At 40.4% G+C, this 22,395-nt stretch overlaps 1 protein-coding gene across 2 annotated transcripts in view; it reads left to right on the forward strand.

The window, feature by feature from the left end:
* Positions 1–22,395, forward strand: part of kdm4b (lysine (K)-specific demethylase 4B) — a 47,054-nt gene that overhangs the window by 12,045 nt on the left and 12,614 nt on the right. For both annotated transcript variants that reach the window (XM_054602717.1, XM_054602718.1), the window contains exons 6-14: positions 974–1,023; positions 7,518–7,621; positions 9,727–9,864; positions 16,039–16,235; positions 16,964–17,211; positions 18,114–18,343; positions 18,785–18,905; positions 19,841–20,001; positions 20,348–20,543. In XM_054602717.1, the coding sequence (XP_054458692.1) occupies positions 974–1,023; positions 7,518–7,621; positions 9,727–9,864; positions 16,039–16,235; positions 16,964–17,211; positions 18,114–18,343; positions 18,785–18,905; positions 19,841–20,001; positions 20,348–20,543 (1,445 nt within the window). The remainder of the gene's footprint in view (positions 1–973; positions 1,024–7,517; positions 7,622–9,726; positions 9,865–16,038; positions 16,236–16,963; positions 17,212–18,113; positions 18,344–18,784; positions 18,906–19,840; positions 20,002–20,347; positions 20,544–22,395) is intronic.

Below are 22,395 nucleotides of genomic sequence, written 5' to 3' on the forward strand. Positions count from 1 at the left end.
AATAATGATTTGTTTTCATCATGTATGCATGTGTAAAAGAGAAGGGGAGGGAGGGGCGGTGAGGTGGATGTCATGGGTAATTTAAGTTCTGAGGGGAGTGAAATAACCCAGAACTCCCAAAACAGTCATTTCTCCTGGTCCTGCCCTTCACCGGCCATTTAATGTTTCTTCACCACTCTCCTTTTCTCCCCTACTTTTCCCCTTCAATTTAAAACTTTTTTAAAGTATTTAGACTGCATTGTTATCGAGGGTAGTATTTAGTGATGGATACTATTGTGTTAGCTTTAATTATTAAGGTATGTTAATATTTAACTCAAAGCAAGTTTTCCCTTTCCCATTATTTGCACAAAGTTGATCGCTGCAGTGATTTTGCAGTCCGTGTCCTCTGGGTGTTAAGTCTAAACGTAATCATAATCAGAAACGTTGCTCAAGTCGAAATGCACCTTCAGTTTGAAGCACACACTTATGACAATACTTTATGTTTTCCTAATTAAGTATTGCTTATATTTTATTCAGTACCCTTAGCGGTGTCATGATGTCTTGAAGGCTGCCCAGTCACAATCTGATGGGCCTACAGTTCCATCTTGACTTCTATTATACTTGCAAAATAATATGATCAAAAAGGTCTTATAGTTGCGATTCGATGGGACAAAAAATCCCTGTAGATCATCAGCTGAGGGGCAGAAAGAACCCAGGGAGTTTTTAGCTTTAAGATGTAAAAGTATTGTCATTCTGAAAGGATTATATTTGAAAGAATATGTGAACGTTCTAGGAAAATGCATTAAAGAAATATTCAGAGGGAATTTGGAGGGACAAGAATATTGGAACTGAACTGGTTAGAGAAAAGGGTGTGCTACAACTTGTTTTGTTGTTACAAATGTCAAAAGTGTGTCCTTCTAGTAATAAGACATAATCTTTAACAGTAGGCCAACCTTCAACTAAACTGATCACCCTTTTTCCAATCTGCCTGCAGGTACGCCATCCCACCTGAGCATGGCAAGAGGCTGGAGAGGCTGGCAAAAGGTGAGGCCCCAATGATGCTTTCAAATAAAATGCATGTCTTTTAGTCTATTTTACCCTTTTCATAACCTGCCTTGGCTTTCTTAGTGAAGAAGCAAGTTCAAACTGTTCAACACACACTGTGAAATCATGCTAAACACATGGACTGAATACTTACTAACATAAATCCAAAGAAGAGTTACTGGTTCTCCCTTGCAAGGGAAAAATACAAAGTAAAGTTGCGCTTCTCAGCTTCCTCATTCCTCTCAAGCACAACATGCACCACACTGCTTGAAACCCTTTACCACTCGCTAGACACAACCTCTCGGCAGGTTTCTTGTTTGGCTGTCACGATGGTCCTCGCAGTGAATAATGTGGGCCACACGTTGAAATATCTTTTGCATGTATTCAGCGGGTGAGAAACTTTGATGTCCCACATTCTCATCACATGAAATAACATTTATTTATTTGTCACCTGGCTGTGCTAAAATGGAGCCTGAGAAGAAAGAGCAGCTTGAAGCACTTATTGGGTGCAGTCACTTGTATTAAAGGGAGGGCTGTAGATGCTGAATTTGGAGGAGAGGTTGGTGGAACTGAAGCCAGCAGCATCAACTGTGTGTTCTGCGGAATGATTTGAAGGAAATCGTCAGAGCCCGCTGTTGTGGTAAATTGGCTCTTAATAAATAATGAGCATTAATTCAGAGAGACAATCTGTCGTTTGGAGTTTTTATTTGAATGAGCAAGGTTTACATTTGCGAATGCGGTTCTTCTACCATGCCAACCTGAGAAGAGACAGACAGAGGATAGAGTTTCAGAGAAAGGTACTTCACAGGTTTGTCCCTTCATAACCTTATGTCTCATTCACACTGTCTGCTGGGAATCTAAAGTGAAGGCTGAATCCCACGACTTCACTTCTAATAACACCAGCACTTTCACACGGGGACTGCCAACCTGCCAATACACCAATAAAATGAAGTCCAATGAGTTAGGATTGTGCATTGATGGAGGGTTCACGGTGCAGAGGAGCAGGCATTGGCTGTTGCTCCTTGCTATGTTGTCTTTATGTGTGCATTGCTTGAGATTAAGTTTTTCATCAGTGTTAATAATGAGTTTTTATTTTTAACACCATATTAAACACTATAACAGCTTCCGAATTTTAACATTCATTTAAAAGAACCTCACATTTATTCAACACTCAACTATTAAAATATTCCATGATGCACAAAGTTTTTCTACTATCCAAATATTGTCCTAGACAATGTATCTTTGTGTCCCAGGTGGTATTTTTATTTGTACATCCTTAATTCCATGTGCTGCATGTGTGTCACTCAAAACACATTAGAACCAGTTTTAACAAGTGTGGCAGACTACATCTCTTATTTGCTTAAAACATTAAGCAAGTTTGTTCTGAAATGATGGTCTCAAATTCTGAAAATGGTGTGTGACACAGATAAATAGTGCCTGAAGTGAAATAGCCTTTAACCACACTGGCGAGTGTTGCTTCAACCACATACCCCTCTCTTTTTGATGAAAGGTTTCTGCTTGCACCTCTCCCTTTTTTATTCCCACCACTCATGTTCTCCTCCTCATCCTATCCCTCGTTTTGATCAATAGGGATTAACTTGTGTATTGCAAGTTGCTCAGAGTGAGGTATTGGATGCCCCAGTCCAAACTACATTAAAGAGACACACCGTTAGTCCTTGTTGTGAAGAGCTGAGAACAAATCAATAATCACCGATGCCTCACGCATAGCCCTCATCACTTGCTATCATTCTTTTGCTTTTTTTTGCTGTTGACGGTAATATGTAATGCACAATATGTGATATTCGACAGACAAGCAATCTCTTTACACGGACGACTGTGAAACTGTCCAGGTAATATTAAACACATTATTTACTATTATTATTATTATATTCCTTTATTGATCCCCATGGGGGAAATTCAAGTGTTGCAGCAGCTCAACTACACAGACACAGACAATAAATACACATACTATACAACAAAATAAAGATAGAACAGGAATAAAAATGTACAGTATATCCATATATTTACAGTGTAATGTGTACATGCTTCAACTCATAACAAACAAAGGAATGCAGCCACTGTCCATGTTGTTATTCACACCTGTGTTATGCTAAATCTTGATAATCAACAGTGAGAGAGACCCATTTCCTTTCACCCTAGCCCTCTAATCATGTCTGATTCGCACTTCAGAGAAATACCTGGTGAAAACCCTATGAAATCTCTATTGGAAATAACCACTGCCTTTGTTAAAAAGACCAATTTCATAGTGGACATTAATAACAGTAATAATGGCTGCTGTAGTTGTTTCAGTTCCTCGGTTCACATTGACTTCCTGGCCCATCTTAATGGAAGGGAGCCATAGTTACTTCCACTTTTCCTTTTCCTACGATGGCAAGTCACATGTCTGCTGTGAGAAAGGCTTGTTATATTGACAACTTAAGTCACAATGCACAAAACAAATATTTTCTGATTAAAACTCGCCTAAGATTTGTTGTTCAATAGACATAAATATCAAAGTGCTGTGGACTGACCTCAAGCAGATCAAAAATTTTCCAGTCATGTATTGTTTGTCAGGTGTTTTTCCGAAGTGCCCTGTTTTGCCATTTCAGTGTTTTAATACGTTCTTGAGAGTGGTGAGTCTTCCCCAGCTGTAAGGGCCAACCGTCTCATATTTTTATCGTAAGCTTATCAGCTGAACATTTTTGAATCTGGACCTCGGGTAATTGGAACAAGTAGCTTGTGTCTGTAAAGCTAACATTTCCTCAGTAGCTATAGTGCAAAATAGATTTAAGATTTACTGGATTTACTCGAAATTCAAAAGGATTCCGAATTAATAGAAAATTTAAAAACTGAATTTATAGATATCAAACCCCAACCTTGAATTACACACTGTAGACATTTTTTTTTTTTTTTTTTTTTATCATGAAAACTCATTCATGTGGGCATTGAGCTCAGTCACAGTCAGATTGAAGCCTTCCTCTCTCCTCTCACAGAAGCAGCTGGCAGTGAGAGGAAAGCAATGCCAATGTTATTTAACAAGCACCCACTGACCTATCAAAGCCTTCGCCAGCACAGGTAGCCAACTGTTTACGAGGTCCTAAAAAGGCAGTTATGAGTGTAGTAGGAATGCCTAATGGGGCTGGGACAATGGTCTTGTTACTTGAAAACTCCTTTCCAAACATTTGACACAACGACAGCCGTTGCTCTTATCGCTCCTCATCTCCGCATTATTTCAGTCATGGCTGCAGACTTTTTTTGGTGGGGATGTTGGGATGGGAGGGAGGGTGCAGAGTTGGAGGCAGGAACTTCATTTTCAAACTTAAAAGGACAGAATGAAGCCTTTAAGTTAATATTACCCCGTGGAGAACTCAGAGAGCCAGCTGCATTTTAATGGGAATTAATACCCGTGCTCTCTCTGCACATTATTCACCTTTTATCAGCTCCAACAAGCAGGCAGGCGATGAGAGAACAGAAGCCCTCTCTCCCTTTCTTGCTTTGTAGGGTGGAACAGAGGCTGAAACAATGCAGTGAATATGAAGGATGAAATGGGTACCGATTATACTGTCAGTCACATTAAACTTTAACTGGGTGGAGGCTTGGATGGACCCCCTTTGAGACACCGGCGGGCAGACAGTAAAGAGTGGGCGATGGAGGAGAAATTCTTTCTTTTGATTATGCTGAGGCCGAGCCTCTTTCTCCAAGAGCAAAAGTTAGCCTTTTTTAGAGAGAGTTGGGGCTTTTAAATCCCAAAATGTCAGAGGGTTGTATTCTGATCTCAAAGCAGTTTGTGTTTTTAATAAGGATGCACCAATCCAACACTTTCCCACTGGGCTTTGTTAATCGAAAGATAACAAATGGTTGTATGCCTCACTTTGTGCCAGAGACTTGGATCATTACTTTATGTGTAAGGCTATATCAGGCTTGACTTAAACTTTACTTTCCTTACTTAGTAAGACAAAATATAATACATATGTAAATATTAATTTACTGATTATTGAAAGTCTGACCTGCTGATTCCAACTTTTGCCAATTCTGATTTTGTTGCTTTCTAAGGACTATAATTGACAGCGTACATTTACAGATATATGAGACCTTGACTGGTAGCCAGGCCATTGTGCTTCAATATCAAGTACGTGAACATATCATTTAATTTTCTCGATACCTGATCCAGTTATTTGAGTTCGTATCGACCTGATATTGGAACTACATTGGTGTAAGTGGTTGTTTTCTAGCACAAAAGTTAAAACTGCTGTGTTTCAGCAGCTATGATGAAACTGTGCCTTTGCTTATATTGTAGAAGTGGTAGTTAGGGACGTGTGTGATTGGACTCGTCGATAAACATTTCTACCCTCGTTAGTCAGCACTGGAAATATCAGTCGCCTAAACTTATTTTTTATCTTATTAATATACACATTGAAATGAAATATTAACATATGCTGTCTCTGCTGTTGCTGTGGAGACCAGCTGCTTCTCCTGCAGCAGCTCCTGACTCACTTCCACTCCGTCGTGTTCTCCCAGCCCCACCTGCTACCAACCCATCTTTTCAAAATAGTGGCGGGGTTGTGGTGGTCTGGTTCTCTCATGTTTGACTGGGTTGGCCAGCATACAGGACTATATCTAATATCCTTCTTTTAGGTTTGAAGCTATGATTGAGGTTTTTGAATAAAGACAGGACAATTAGGAAAATTGGTAGCCTCTGTTTTACAATCTTGTCAGTGCTGCCGCAATATCTATGCACACAATTGCCTGCCATGCAAAGATAATCTTCAGACAAATGTTTTTTATAATGTCCTGCAGAATGGGACAAAGATTTTTGGAAGTGACTGCACCCGCTCCGTGTTTTGTGCAGTAGTCTTTCGTTGTCCCCTAATGTAATCCAGCAGAGATCCCCCGAAATCCAACCTGGAGGCACGCAAACAATGCATTGACATGAACTGCGCTAATGTGATTATTCCACACTTTGGGCAATAGAGTAATTCATGCCTATGTCAAGGGGAAAACAGGATTTCCTTTTCCAGGTTGTGGGATTAACAATGATATAGTAAACACAGCTACATTTCTGCTGCAGAAATCTTTTTTTTCCTAATTGGCAAAGCTTATCTGGTATTCTTTAAATAATTACCTGCCAACTAAGCTCACTTGCAAAGCTGCCGAAAACCTTCCCTAAAGTAGCATCCTATTACTTAACAGTTTTCTAATATCTTTCATTAGAAACGTAAGAAACCCTTTGAATAAAAAATACATACAAAATCCAATACATATATGAAAATATACACATAGTCTAGTAAAATAAAGGTAGCATACAAATCTGAATACTGATTTTAGAGCATGTGAACAGATTTTTTAAAGATTATCATCAAACACAACACATCTAAACATGTCCTGTGATTTTGCCTTTACATTACACACAGTCATCCCTTTTTTGCATCTTAACGCAGAGTCCATTTTTATTGTAATTTTGAGTACATTTTTACAACTATTCTAGTGTTTGTGTTGTTGTGCATATACATGTTTTCAATCTAAGTTGAATCTTGTCTAAAGGTGGACGGTGTGCAGGTCTGATGATCATAATACTACTGGCCTGCAGTGTCGGTGTCTAATTAAGACGGTATCAGACTGAGGTGCAAACATTGTGGCAGCACTTCTGATTTTAAGCAGAATATTGGTGTTTTCTAGCTTTTGAAATAAGTTTTTTTTTTCAACCAGTCTATCCGAGAAAAATCATTGATCAAAATTTAGCAGTAAGTGATGAGGTCTCCAATGGTGCAACACCTACCTTAGGGATGGGCATAGTAACAAAGGTATTCAGGACCAACTGCTGCATTAGTGTCAGCTCTTAACTGATAACATTGAAATTGTTGAACATTCCCAATCTTTCTACTAAAAACTCACCAGCTATATTCTGTCTCCAGACAATAGATCATACACACACCACAAAGAAGGTTTTCTAACATTTCAAAACCCCAAATTATTATCTCTGCAAGGAAGATCATGCGATTGGTCGTGTGTGTGTTTGTGCATCCTAGCTGAGAGTGACTGTAACTGTGTGAGTCCGTATGCCGATGACTGAGTGTTTGACTCTAAACCTTTGTGTATGCAGGCCGCTAGTGAAAACACAACTTAGTTTATCTACAATGGTGGATGGAGAGTTTGGCTAATTGCTAACAGCTAACGGAACTACCAGTACACACAGTGCTGTACCTCGTTGCCATTCAGATGCTGCTAAGTTGTTTAATTTGACTTGAAGCAAGCAAACACTTTTTGCTGGTGATCAAGTCATGCTAAACATGTTTTTGCCGCATTGAATGTTGACTTTATAGGAATTTCTCAAAATATGAAGGAAAGAAAGACGGCACATACGGCTACGTTAAGTTTGTTGCCGTGGAGCCTCCTGGTATTTGTTTAGTTTTTCATGGTTTTATCAAATAATTTGGGTTTATCTGAATTGTTGGTGAAATATGTTTAATATCCCTGTTCGCTCTCACCCCCTGCAGGCTTCTTCCCTGGCAGCTCCCAAGGCTGTGACGCCTTCCTACGTCATAAGATGACGCTGCTATCTCCCTCCATCCTGAAGAAATATGGCATTCCCTTTGACAGGGTGAGTGCCAACTGGTCCATGTTGCATGATTTCTTTAAGATCTCTATGCGAAAATAGTGTTCATTTTGGTCTGAGTATAAGGGGACAATCTCTGTGTTACTGTTAGAAGCTTCTGCATCTTAACTACGGTCAGTATTGAATGACAGTCACGATGCATTCTCTAAAGATAGAGCCACTTGCCTACCTTTTTTTAAATGGGTTGACGCAACATTACTCATCATTCAACATTCTCCTTACTCTCCTGTCTGCTAAGTGTTCAAGTGTTTTGCTTGACACTCCAACAAAGAAAGCTGTTATTCCCTGGTCACAGAACTCAAATAAATGTATTTAAAGCAACAAAAATGTACAATGGCTATATAATATTAACTTGTATGTTTTTCTGCATAAATATTTCTATGGTATAAAATCAGTAACAGTGCATAGGCCCCAGCATAATTCTCATCACTCTAACAATAGATAGCTTTAAAAACAATTTTGGCCGAGAGGAGTATGACCTACATCAGAGGTCCCAAAGCTGGAAACAAAAAAAACCAAAACATGATTTTGCTGTTATATGGCCTGCACTGTACCCACTCAGCTACAAAGGCCACAACCTTCGGATCAACATCTACACACACACACATCCTCAGTTGTGTCGAGACGGCAAAGGCATTGATATTGAAATAAAAAACAACCTTTCAATATATCATGTTTAAATGAGGAAGTTATGTTTTACTTACTGCTTGCTGTCTGATAACCCACTGTCTGTGGGTCTTGCATAACAATGGCTGGGCTTATTTAGAATGACAAATGACAACGCACATGAAAGGCTCAGCTTTGATGCAAACATCACAACTGCTGCAGGCTGCAGTATAGATACAGTAGAAGTAATGATCTTCTCTTGTGTCTGTCATAGGAATTAATTGGCATTCTTTCTGTTTTTGTTCTATTCAATATGCAATATAAATCTTCACAGTGCAAAAAGTAATGGAAGCTTGAAGGAAAAAAAAAACTGGCACAGAGCCGGCATACAAAGTTCTCCACTGTTGCAGAGGGTCCCCCCCCACCCCATTTATCTTTTTCATACCCCCCTCAGGATGTCATTATCACAGTGAACATGTTACTTGTTACACACCTACAGTACCTCTCTTGATTCATGTGTAAAAATAAATCTGTCTTCTTGCGTTCTTGCAAAAGTAAAAAGGGATGTTTGATATCTGAACCACTGTCTTTAGTTGAGGAAGTTTGTCTCTGACTAGCAGCCTCTACCCCTATTTCTCCCCGCATGTCTGTCACCTTGTCTGGCTTGATGTGTCGCTTCAATGCCTGGATCCAGACATCACAAAAAAGTTGCGATCCACAGCCAGACATATTGGGCTTAAGTTTTGGGGCAACATATTAAAAAAAGAATGTGTTTAATAAAAAACTCTCAGAATAACTCTGAGCTCATGGGAAGACACTCAACCCTCGGAGCAGCAGCAGTCATGTTAGGCTGAATTCATTTTGCTCGCAAGTCAGAAAAGCTTAGAGAAATGTTGCTGCGGATGTTAGACTCATGAGAAATAATAGAATATATTTTAGAATATATAGAAGCAGACCCACCATATCATTTAAAATGGGCCTACATAACGAGTATACTTTTACTTTGGGTACTTTAAATATATTTTGATAAATAATGAGTATTTTTTCACTGTGCTCTAGTAAATAGTTTATGAAACTATTAAGAGGTTATGGAGATTGTTGCCATCCTCAAGGGTAATCAAACACATTGTTTGTATAATACAAATGGTGACACAGCAAAAAAGTCACACTCACAACGTATGGTAAACGACACCGGATGTTTCAAGACAGGTCCGGTGGGTTGCCAACTCTTTGGCAGGCTGCCATAGTCAAATGGAAAACACTGAGTCAACACAGTTATTCATAGTTTTAAAATTACTTTTTTTGTCTTTTTATATGATCTTTGCCACTTAAGAACACCTCTAAAAATTAAAGTCTAATAAAGAATGTCAAAGAAATTAGCATATTTATAAAACCTGGACAAAGTTTTTTTTTTTTCTCTCCAAATAATCGAACGATGTTTAAGATTTGTAAGTCTTTTTCTTTTTCTCTCGCTGTATAAACAGATAACTCAGAATGAAGGAGAGTTTATGATCACCTTTCCCTATGGCTACCATGCTGGCTTCAACCATGGCTTCAACTGCGCAGAGTCCACAAACTTTGCCACCCTGCGCTGGGTCGACTACGGCAAAATGGCTACCCAGGTAAGATAAGACGGACTAATTGGGCTGTAAATCAGTCCTGTATCACTGAGAGGAAGTCAGTGTAACTGTAAAAGAGGTAACGTGAACTTTCACATGGGGAAAGCTGGACAATTAACAGTAAATCTCAGTTATGTGAAATTGTACATTTTTGAGTCTTGAAGTCTTTAAGTGAAAGACCTGTGGAAACCTCCACCAATGTTGTCATCATCACACAAACAACCTGCGGGCAAATGTAGACACTCCACTTGAACAGGTTTGATCCAATGTATGATTCAGCAGCAACTCTACAGCCTTCTCTCTTCGGCTGTTTGGTTCTCTGAAGGAATGAAGTAATAGATCATATCGAAATATAAGAGCAGCGTGTGCCTCTCTGCTTCACACCATCTGTTACCGACACTAACCGTACCCCCGCACTCTTGCATTGACGCAAGCTGCCTCCTTGCCTGTGGGCTGCTGAGCATGAAATTGACAGGGCATGGGTTGGTTATAGACGGGAGCCCATATCCAACGTCCTCTGAAACAACCTTCCCCCTTGTCTCCTTTCTATACATTCCTCTCAATTTTCTTGTTCAGTTCCTCTCTCTCTCTCTCTCTCTCTCTCTCTCTCTCTCTCTCTGTGTGTGTGTGTGTGTGTGTGTGTGTGTGTGTGTGTGTGTGTGTGTGTGTGTGTGTGTGTGTGTGTGTGTGTGTGTGTGTGTGTGTGTGTGTGTGTGTGTGTGTGTGTGTGTGTGTGTGTGTGTGTGTGTGTGTGTGTGTGTGTGTGTGTGTCCCTTTTCCCTGCTTTCTCTCTACTTGGCTGCATGTCAGATTCATGAGGTGCAAGTTTGCAGAACTACATGTCCATCTCCCTCTTTCTCATTTTCGCCTTCCTACTTTACCCATGTGGCCCCTTATAATTTAAGAACCACTAGTCCAGGCTCCAGCGGTCTTCCCTTATCCAGCCCAGTGCTCATGGGAGCATCCCTACTACACTTGTCTCAGTGTAATAAAAAAAGAGTGGTCCACTCTGCACTGCTAATCCAAGTCGACAAATCGTCAGCGCGCAAGACCCACACAGTCAGAGGAATATGAAGGAGAACAGCTTGGCCAATGAGACAATCTCTTTCTGCCTGTCCACCTTTTTCTCTTCGTCTCGCCCACAGACTATTTCATTCTCTTGGGGCGGTGTGGCAGCATAGCACTTACAGAGATTGTCCCGTAACCAGTGCTGCTTAAATTCAGTCCCAACAGCAGTCGTTCTGCTTGTCCTCAAGCAAAACCTTGAACCCATTCAGACTCCCGCACTCATGAATAATTGAGTAAGAATGAAGGGTCCATGCCCCTTCAATAAGTTTGGCTGTCAAAAATGGCACATGACCTGTGAGATTTTTACTCTCCCGGCCTTTATCTTATTTTATTTTTTATCTTATCCTCTTTAATAAGTGGCCCCTTTTAAAAAAAAATACCATTTGGATTATTTTGGCTCTAACAAAGCATTTATCCCTCTTACATACAAATAATCAATTATTAATTACATTATCTGTGTTTTATCTCACTTTGTGCTTGTTAGCTTAAGGTGGCAACATTTTCAAACTCCTGCTAACTCAGCAACTAAAAGTGTCTTTTTTTTAGGCACCGTTTAAGTTCTCAAGAGTAAAGTAAGAGCAGTAACGACAGATACATCTAGATAGTGTATTGGAGTGGTACACTTCTCTTTGATATTTAATTCCAAGTACCTGAAGGTCCTGAACAGATAAATTGGACCACCTGTTTTTAGGCCCTTGAAATGCAATTTTTTGAATAAAACTTTGAGGACAACTAGGCCCTTAATTTAGACCATGAACTTTGGAAGGAAAAAAACCGATGTCTTCTTCGTACAAAGGAAAAGCTCATTTTTGAAGCAATATAATGCAGCCTTGGTCAATAAACACACTTTTGCATCAATTGCTCTTTGTTTTAGCATTAACTTGTCTGACAGCTGAATAGCAAACGTTACATAGGTTGGTCCTAAAAATATTGTAGTGCATCTTCAGTAAGAAATTAGGTTTTATATAGCTGGCCTCTGCCAGCCACTTGTTTGGCAACAATGAAGTTTCTCCTTCTCTCTTGGTCTTCCTAACTCCTTCAATCCTCCCCCGTTTTAAGCTCAAACAGTCATCTGTTAACTCATTTGGCTTTCTCCCCTCCTTCTTCCGTCCTCTCCCCACCAAGCCTTATTCTGTCAGTGCCAAACAGGACAGTGAAAAATGAGGTTTAAGATTTAATTTGTCACTGTTTGGGGAATGCCAGCACACGATGGAGAGAGTGAGCTTCAGCATGCTTCATGTCAGTCTTCTTAAATATAAGCTCCCCAACTGCTGACCCATCTGTCTGTATTACCAAGCCAAGACACACACTTACGGTCAAAGCAGGCCTACTGTCAGCACCCCTTGCAAGCTGTGTGTGCATCTACTTATCCTTCTATTATTTTCGACATTGGAGTCTTAATTAACCTTCTCCTCAACCTTCCTGAATATACATTAGATTAGGTATAAGCCATTTCCTTTTTTTATTTTTATTTTTAAAGCAAATCAGAGGTTCAACACCACGTTCAAATAACTTTAAACAGACTAATGACTCTAGTCCAAATCAGAAAAATAATGTACCAGGCATCAATATCCATGCACAGAAAATCTCATTCAATAGATGCCAGGGACATAGGTCCCCTGTTTTTATTTGGACAAAAACTCAGGAGTTTAAACCATCTTCTTCTGGTCACCAAGTGTCATCATGTGCTTGGAAAAAAATTCAACTAGTTTGTTTGGGATACAAACAGGACTTTAAGCATAAAAGCAGGTGCACTAGTAACCACACAGAGTTACATAGTGTTCACGCATTTTTTGTAAAGTTTGTTAGAAAACTGCTCAGCATTGAGCCCACTGAAGATGGAAGAAGGACCTTACAGATTATTTCTGAAAATAGTTATGTCTGCAGCACCATTATGTTGCTGAATGTTATCAGTTTCTGTGTTCTGGTCTGTAGTTTTCTCAATGAAAGCCTCTCTCGGTTCGTATGGTGCTTCCTCCCACTTTGCTGCGGTGCCCTCAGGCTTCCGCTGTGATTTTTCTCTCTGGGAGAGGAGCAGAAATTATCCTTTCCGTTCCCCGACTAAATCACATCACTTTTTCATCCTAAAAGTGAATTGCAGAGGACTCACTCTGTGTTTTTTTAAAAGTGGTTTGCGGACTTGTCTTGTTTTTGGCAAACTCAGACCGACTCTGACTAGACATACAGAAATGTTATTACACTTTGTTTATGTGCAACCTACGTTCATGATGACCAATCAACAAAATGCATTATTTTAGATGTCTGGTCGGCTTACTGCAAACACAATGAAATATGTTTGTTATTGTAGCAAACACTGCATAGAGCCAAGGACAAAAAAAAGAAAAAGATTCCCAAATGTTCAATAATTTTTGGGCAAACTAGGTTTTTTTTATTTGGTAAAGACCATGAAAATATAATCATCGGCCACCTCAGTTTCAAGGCAAGCCGTGTAACACCCAGTCTACCCGGTCACCATTCACTGCCATTAGAGGGCAGCCATATGGTAATGAATGACAGAGACCGCTGGCCACACAGTGAGATTAGTGGATGCTGTTTCATCACAGAAGAAATATTGCTGACATTTACAAGAGAAAACAAAGTGCAACATAAACTCTTTAGATGCAGTAATGCAGTGCCAGATATACAGTTTTTTTTATGCACACAGTTGCAGTCTATATTTTATGATATACACTACTTATTAATTAACATTTCTACATAACTTACTGTTTATTTAAATCTCCCCCTTTCTATTCAGCCTAGTAAGCAGCTGTTGATGAATGGGGATCTATATCAGGAGAGAAAGAACAGAAAAAAACAAGTGGAAGGAGGGAAAATGAGTGCAATTTAGTCAGTATTTAAGCCTTAGAAACATTTGTGGAACAGACAGACAAGCAACTAAAGCTGCAGATATGTTTTTGTCCCATTTTACGGTAGGTTTTAACAGCCTGAACCGTTGGAAGATGTAAAGGCCTGCTGTCCAGTATGTTCTGCATTTTAACTGTTTCGAATTCCCTCTCCAATATTTCTTGTTTCTTAGGATCATCATTCTGGTTATTTCTGTCCTCATCAGTCACAGTGTGATCAAAGCAAGCACAAAGAATTTTGAATAATCACATTTTCCCACTCACTGTGGGTTGGGTCAGACAGGTCGAACTAAACCCCTGTTTTGTTATTAGAACTTGGCACATCCAATGTGTCTACTAATTCACACAGTCCCCAGGCTCTAGGTCTTCTGTGACTCCAACGATTTAGCTTCATTAGGAGCCCAAGTATACTTCAGGGCTCATTGACTGGCTGCCTCAGGGCGAGTGTTTTGTTCCCAGATATTGTGCATCTCCAAATCTGTTTCCCTCCCCTAATTAAGTTTTTATATGATAATAAAGTGTAACTCGTCTTGGCCCCTGAGGATGGCAACAATCTCCATAACCTCTTAATAGTTTCATAAAAATATAATGAGCCTTAATATCCTATTACAAATGAAAATGGCACATTTTGCCAAGTACAATGAGCGTTAGAGCAATACTTGTCTTGTGTTCTTCTGCATCTGTAGTTATCTGGCATGTTTCTGTTTTCACTAAAGGTTTCATGATGGTAGCAATCAGCTGCACCCCCCCCCCCCCCCCCGCCTTCCCCTTTTTGCTCGAACACCTTCCACTCGACACCATATTTTATTGTTTCCGTCCGTCAAGTGTTGTCTAGATGAGATGTAGGCTGGATATAGTTTTGCTGGGGAGGGTGAGTCTCATGTTTCCAGTAATTGAACATAAGGTTCTCAGTATAGCTCGTGAAATAATAGGGCCATTTTAGCAGCAAGCAAGACATGAAAGTCTGTCTTCCCCTATCTTTGTTTGTTTCATCTCCTTCCTTTTTGTTTCCCTTATTCCCAAACCTTTCTCTGCTTTACTTGGCATTATATTCAGCACTGTGGTTTCATTCAACAGCCCCTCCCTGCTCTAGTCAGCAGAATGATTAATTGATGCAAAATGCCATTATTAAGGTTTGTGGAGGCACCTTGAGGTGTTAGTGGTTATAGGATACAGCCGTCTCCCACAGATAGCTCTCATTTCCCTCTGAACTAGCTTTTTATTTTTCTTTTACCATCTACACAGTACCACTTTGACCAAAGTCTTATTACCTGCCATTTTACTCACTGCCATATTTTGCCTGATGCACATTTACATCCCCATGGGAAACCAATTTTTGGTCAAATGTACACTTATGGCCTTACAGAGAGAGATTAAAGTGATACATTATTCAAACCTTTTCATCCCACTTACTATCTTTCAGTATAAGTTGCCCCAATGAGATTTTTGCTTCAAAATCCTCCAGCACAACAAACTAGGCCCCGGTAATGGTTTCTATGTTAAATGGAGCTAAACCTGAAGCCAAAAACAGTCACCACTTTAGTTTTTTTACTGACTGTCTTTATGGTTACAGCTGTTGCGCTAGGCTGTGACCCTGACTCAATTGACTTGTTCATGCACAAAGTGCTCTTCCCGATCCACACTGCAGTAATATGTACAATATGACTCAAAAATGACTATAATTAGTAAATAAGGCTGTCAACCCTTTTCACTAGAGGCATACATTTAACATTGCTATTGTCTCTCCGTCCATTCTGGGATATAATTAAGATGAAATGAAGTTATGTCAGTTGTGTCATAATTAATGTGATTTGCATCCATGATGTTTCAAATGCAGAATTGGAGCATATTCACACTGTTAAGTTGTTAATTGCAAAGAGTAAAACCTCTTTAGCTGGGGGTACAAAGACATGTTCTTGGCAGAGTGCATGGCACGCTTGTCATGCAAATGGATATAATGATGTATTAATTATAAAACACGACAAATTCTCTATTTAAATGCATCAAATTTCAGTTCAATAACCATCTCTCTGTAAACTGTAATTTCTGCAGTGACGAGATTTTTTACCAGTCCCTTCCATTCTTTTGTTTTGGATTCCTCGTCAGTAATATTTTCATTTGTAGCACCTGCTCCATCTGTAGACAAACATCAGTATTCCCTGTAGAGGAGTAGCTTGTTTGCTTGTAGCTATTCTCTACTCTTAACACACTGTCATCGCTTCCTTCTCTCCTTGTTTTTCTCCAGTGTACCTGTCGTAAAGACATGGTGAAGATCTCCATGGACGTATTTGTCCGCTGCTTACAGCCCGATCGCTACGAGCTGTGGAAGCAGGGCAAAGACACCACGGTGTTGGACCACCTTAAGGCCACTGGGCTCAGCAGCCCCGAACTAGAGCGCTGGAGGGAGCATCGTGTAAACCACAGAGCAAATGTCCTGAGAAGGTGAGAGGTCAAACTACATAAGTTGCCTAGAAGGGAAACTTTGGCAACTTTTAACCAGCTTTGTATCATTACATCGAACCTCCAATCAGAGGATCGGTGGTTCGGTGGATCGGTGGTTCGATACCCGGGTTCGGCAGTTGATGTGTCCTTGGGCAAGACACTTAACCCCAAGTTGCTCCCGAAGGCTTGCCATCGGTGTGGACTGGATGTAAATGAATGTTAGTTAAAGTCTGATGGTGGCACCTTGCATGGTAGCCTGTCATCAGTGTGTGAATGGGTGAATGATATGTAATATACTACTGATTGTAAGTCGCTTTGGATAAAAGCGTCTGCTAAATGACTGTAATGTAATGTAATGTAATTACAATGTGGGTAGTATATGCAAACAAGCAATTTCTAACTTACTTCCATATTGCCAACACCCAGAGCTCCCGGCTCGATTGCCATCAAAAGTTGCGTCATCAGGTGGACTTTTGCCAGCTCTAGGGCTGTTGTTCAAACTATAAAAAAATGCCGACGTATAATCTGTCGTTTGAACAGTAGCCATAAAACCAAATGGCAAACAAATGATGAGCTCTTGGCGCTGGCAACATGGAGGGAAGTTAGTCATTCCCGTGGTGAATCCTGTGTGTGTGTGTGTGTATATATATATATATATATATATATATATATATTTTTTTTTTATATATATGAATTTAATAATGTATCGTCATTGTGCATCACCCCAGGGCCATGCAGAAGATGAAGCAGGTCCGTCGTCTAAAGCTGGAGGAGGTGAAGGTGCTGGCCCAGGAAGGCATTGAGTTGAATGCTGCAGAGTACCAGCGTCAGGTGGAGGAGCGTGAGGCCCAACGGAGGCAGGAGAGAGAGGAGCGTCTAGCCAAGGAGGCCATGTTGACCCTGGAGGCCTTGGAGCGTGAGGAGCAGGAGGCTGCCGAGGCTGCTGCCAAGGCGGCAGAGACTCCGGCTGTAGAGGGTGAGGACGATATAAGCAGTGAGAAATTGTTTGTTTGTGTAAACACCCTAAACAGGAAGTTAAGAGGTTTTAATCCAGAACATGGCACTAGATGATCTCTTGAACTTTCTGCAGCTGCACAATGAAATATGAATAACTTAACCCTATCAAAAACATGCAAGATGAGTTATTCCAAATTCAAAACTCATCCAGTCTCAGCTCAGTCCCCATCCCATTAATACTCTCAGTACCTCATGCTGTCTATCACCCTTTCAGCCTCCTCAAAGTTTTTTCATGAGCCATCACTACTCCAATGACAATTGTTGTGTTAAGTTATCATGTGCTTGTAGCTGTCAAAACATAATGAAGCATAACCTAAGAATGCATTTAAATCTGTGTAAAAGTATCCAGTTTGCACATCAACTGCAAGAGAACTGTTGCCCGGTGAAGCACGAGCATGTAAATGCAGAGGCGCAGAGAGAAGCCTTGCTCGCATAGAGCTAAGAGGAGAGAAAGTGTTTTGGAAAAATAAAATCTTAGGAGGTAAAAAAGAAACGGCGATGTATGTTTTCAATTTGGTACTACCCTTATCATTTGCAAGTGCCTTCATCATTTCAAGTGTTAATTATCAAAAGAAATGCTATTCTAAACAGCACTCCCAAAAGGAGCTGTAGCCTGTGTTCTGTGTTCTGACCTAGTTGATAAGCTTGCACCTGTTTCTAACAAAGAATGACATTCAACTATAAGCTGCAATGCAACCAATTTCTCTTCAGTCTCGTGTGTTTTTCCTAGCTGATATGGAGGCTCTTACAAGCAATAAAAAAAATCCTTTAGAGTATTTAATTGCTATTCATCTCCCCCTATTTGCCACAACAGCAATCACTACCCTTCTGAAGTCCTTTTTTCTATCTCTCTTTGCCAAGAACCCGAGGCCAAACCACAGAACCTGACAGAAGACACAGAGAAAAAGAAGCATAAAAAGTTGAAGAAGATCTCAAATATCCACAATGCCATCACTGGGTTTGAGGAAGCATTTGAGCAGTTTGCTACATCCAGCATCAAGCCTTCAAAGAACACCATGGTCAGTCAACCAGAGGAGGGGAACATTGGTTCTCCAAGACAGAGTGACGTCCCAGCAGACAACAAGCTGGATGTGAGTGCCACCCAGGTTATATTGTTCAGCTTTATATTGATTAGATTTCTCCCTGAGTTGTATCAAGTTATTGAATCACACAAGTCAGAAAAACCTTTATTAATCTCAAGCCTCAGTTGTTGGTATTTTACTGCACAAATATGTAGCCGGCTGATCTAAAAATAGTTTAACCTCTAAACTGTAATTAGTTTTCTGTTTCAGTTAAAGTAGGTTAATTGATAGCACTGCAAGAATACACAAATTAAATCCACAAAAATAATGTAATGATTTATGTGATATTGTGATATAAGAAAGTAATCTACATGTAGAAAAAAACCCTGTGCAAAGTTACAGCTGTACCAATAACGTATTTATATAAAGTACTCTCCCACAGCAAGGGTAAAAGCACTGAACAAGAAATGTAAAGATAAGACGGTATGAAACAATCTTGTGTTTTATCAGGCATGCTTCTCCAAGGTGAAAATGCCAACAGAGGTAAAGAAGAGTCGCCGTCACCCCCTCAGCAAGCCACCCATGCGCTCCCCTCTGTCAATCCTCAAACAAGACCCGACCAGCGACAAAGGTGTGTGTCTATCATTGCAGATTTGTTTAATCTTGAGTATATTTTATTGTAGATACATTTAAACGTTTTATATTTTGTGTTGTTTTTCGACGGTCCCTGTGAACAAAAGCTTTAGTGTATCCGAGTGCCAGATTCCCTTAAGAAATCCTCTTATTTGAGTGAAGCTGGGTCTCACAGTCATTCCTCGTCCCCTGTAATTATGCATCCCACTCAGTGTCTTCTCCATCAAGGTACTTAAAATAGACGACATCATTTGTGTTTTGATTATCGATCGGGAAAAGAAAAACAAACAGGACTCTGTGGGGATAATGAAATCATGACTGCAAGGCTTCTTTCCCCTCCCCTCCCGTCTGTCTTTTTCTTTTCATTTTCTGACGGACACTTATTGATCCGGGGATCATGACTTCCAATTACCTGCTTTCAAAGTCACTTTGAGTTCGTGGCAGGGGACCCGACTCGGGGCATGTCCTTCAGAAGGGTGGATGGGCAACAATGAGAAAGAGAGGGCTGGCTGAGGGAGAAAATAAAGAGTTAAATGGCAAGTTTATGAAGGGTTCTTCCTGCCTTCTGTCCAGGTTTAACAAACTGTCTGGATCACTAGCTTCAGGGGGCTTCACTGCAAGATTGATTCCAGACCCACAACAGCGAGTTGTTGAGGCCTGTGCTATTTGTGTTTATCAGCCAATTATATCAGGCGTAAGTGGTGTTATTGTCTGGAACAGAATGTGTTATTTGTTTCTCTTGGCAAGGGCTCCTTTCTAAAAAGACATCCATGTGCTTTTCTAAAATTGCTTCAAATGCATTTAAGACAAAAATAAAATAATTACCAATGAGGAATCTTCCAACATCTCTTAAGTGGGCATCACTTACTTCATATCGTAGATGTCTTCTTTTGAAGCAGCAAATCATTACTATATTTTATTTTTTACCCACAGAGCTGTCCTCCCCCATGCCCCTGGACAGTGACATGAAGAAACAGGAGCACCTGTGGCAGAATCACTCGCCCAACTTCCTGGCAGAGAAGGCCTTTAATGCTGCGGTGGCAGCACTCCAACCACACTGCGCGATCTGTTCACTCTTCTGTCCCTATACAAAGGTACAGCCACACACTGCAACAGAAGCACATATGTGTCAGTGAAGGAATACTGGTAGTGATTTTGACAGCAGTAGTTGTCCAGCTCAGCAGGTTAATGGCATTCGTGAAGTTGGTTTACTGGAACTGTAGTAGTGGGGCTGTAGGAGTGGGAAGACCGTTACTGTAAAGATAACTCTCAGAACTACAATTTACAACAATATTGAGCATAACAAAAAGAAACATGGAATGAACTGTTTAACATGTGAAGGCATCCTCTCTCCATATTTTACCATTGTGAAGTCTGACCAATAATCAACATAGATACAATCCACTCATGGTATTATCTTCTTTCCTCTGGCCTTTCCAGCCACACAAAGACATTTTTGTTGCAAATGACACCCAGCGTGCCTCCCTTCCCCGCCTGACTCGTCCCCTGGTCCCAGAGATGTGCTTCAGCGTTGGTGCAGGCAACACTGAACCTCCACCCACAAACTACCACATTGGAGAGGATGGAACCAGTCCTCTGCTTTGCTGTTCATCTTGCCACATGCAGGTTCATGCCAGTAAGTATAAAACCCTCAATTGTTCAGTCTGGTTTGCAGTAGAGTTATAACCAAGCAGCAACCTCCAGTGCTGAGAAATAAAGCCAATACTGAAGGGCCAAAAACTGCAGTTCCCTAAATGGCCACTCAAGGTTGGCTCCAAATCTATAGTTAATATACCTTTTATTATACCTTTATAACAACTGGCCGCTTTGAGTGACAGGTGGATATTATACCATGTCGCTAGCTGCAAGCTGTCTGCTCTGTCTAGTTAGGCTTTGTCCTCACTGTCACTATGGTGACAGCAGAAGCAATCCACTTTGAGATTCACAATAGCTCTTCAGACATATATGGCTAATGTGACGGAGACTACGCTTGGTTACAGCTGTACAAGTTAAAAAGTCTTTCCCTTGTATATGTTAATAGTTATTCTAGATGAGCAAACAAAATTAATCTGAGCACAACAGATGCACTAAAAGGTCAACACTCTCAGCTCAGGGAAGCTTTCTAGCAGAAGAGAGTTTGGTTGCAGATTTACACTGACGCAGCTCAAGGACGTGCAAGTACAGTCACTGAGGTTTCCTATTGTGTGTAAGGATGCTAGAATTTCTAAATCTTCATTTTGACATTTTTTCATTCTTTATTTTATTTATCAAATTAGTCATTGAACTATTAAGAGCTCATCTAATTTTAACTATTAAATAGTAAACATACAACTACAAAAACAAGACTTTTGCAAAATATCGAAATGTTCTTTGCTTTTTCCTTAATATTGTAGAAAAGCTATTTTTGATTCTATGCAACTGGGAGACTCTCAGATGACGGCACACTGTAGTGTCTGAACAGTGTTGTAAAAAATAGGGCATTTCCCTACTCTTTTTTTACATTATTTTATCACTGGAGCCCTGAGAATAGTGTTGGGAAAAATAGGAGGCACAGAAGATGAGACTCCACTGCAGCAGTACAACAATCTGTCTCCCAATCCCCGTGTTGTCACGCTAAGTGAGGCTTCTTAGTTTAACTCTGCCTGACTTGGGTTAAACTAGCTGAGAGGCTGCTCAAGCAAAGGCATTTCTGAAGGCAAAACAGCAAAAACTACCCAGCTTTTATTTGCTGTGCTTTACGTGCTTTACCATTTTTTACAAAGGAAGTCGACTATTAAGGGAATATGGCTTCTGTCAAAGCAGGCAAGGCATGCAGCTTGTCAACTGTGTGGATGAGTGGATGAGCTCTGGGAGCTCTGTGCTTGGCTCTAAGGGTGTTTGTGTGTGTGTGTGTGTGTGTGTGTGTGTGTGTGTGTGTGTGTGTGTGTGTGTGTGTGTGTGTGTGTGTGTGTGTGTGTGTGTGTGTGTGTGTGTGGATTAGATACTAATGTCAGCGATTGGCTGAGTACATCGCCGTTTAGCTTTTTTGGTCTCATTTTATTTATTATTATTATTTATTTTATTTCAACCAAACCAGAGTTTGCAATTGGTGGAAAGACTAACCAAAATCTAATCCACTGCTTGAACAGCTGTTCTTCCAGCTGAAACTATGGCAGTGGCGTGCAGTTGTAGAGCCGTGCCATATACACACACACACACACACACACACACACACGCAAATATTTATTGGCAATTGCTGGTTGTTGGGCTGGTGGTGGCTGGTTAGAAAGTTTGAGTTACAGCATGGACATGTGCACATGTCAGCAACACACACAAGCACCAAATCTCCTGGGTTCTTATTATCCCCAAAGCTAGAGTGCACCTTCAAAAAGGCCAGTTCATTAGTGATCGAGGGATAAGCTGAACTCAGCTGGGGAAGCAGCGCTGGCATTGATGAGAGGATATGAAGCAGAAAGAACCCCTGTCAAAAACACCAGCTCTGTGCTCCA

The sequence above is a fragment of the Anoplopoma fimbria genome, chromosome 8, assembly GCF_027596085.1.
Source record: "Anoplopoma fimbria isolate UVic2021 breed Golden Eagle Sablefish chromosome 8, Afim_UVic_2022, whole genome shotgun sequence".
Taxonomy (NCBI): Eukaryota; Metazoa; Chordata; class Actinopteri; order Perciformes; family Anoplopomatidae; genus Anoplopoma; species Anoplopoma fimbria.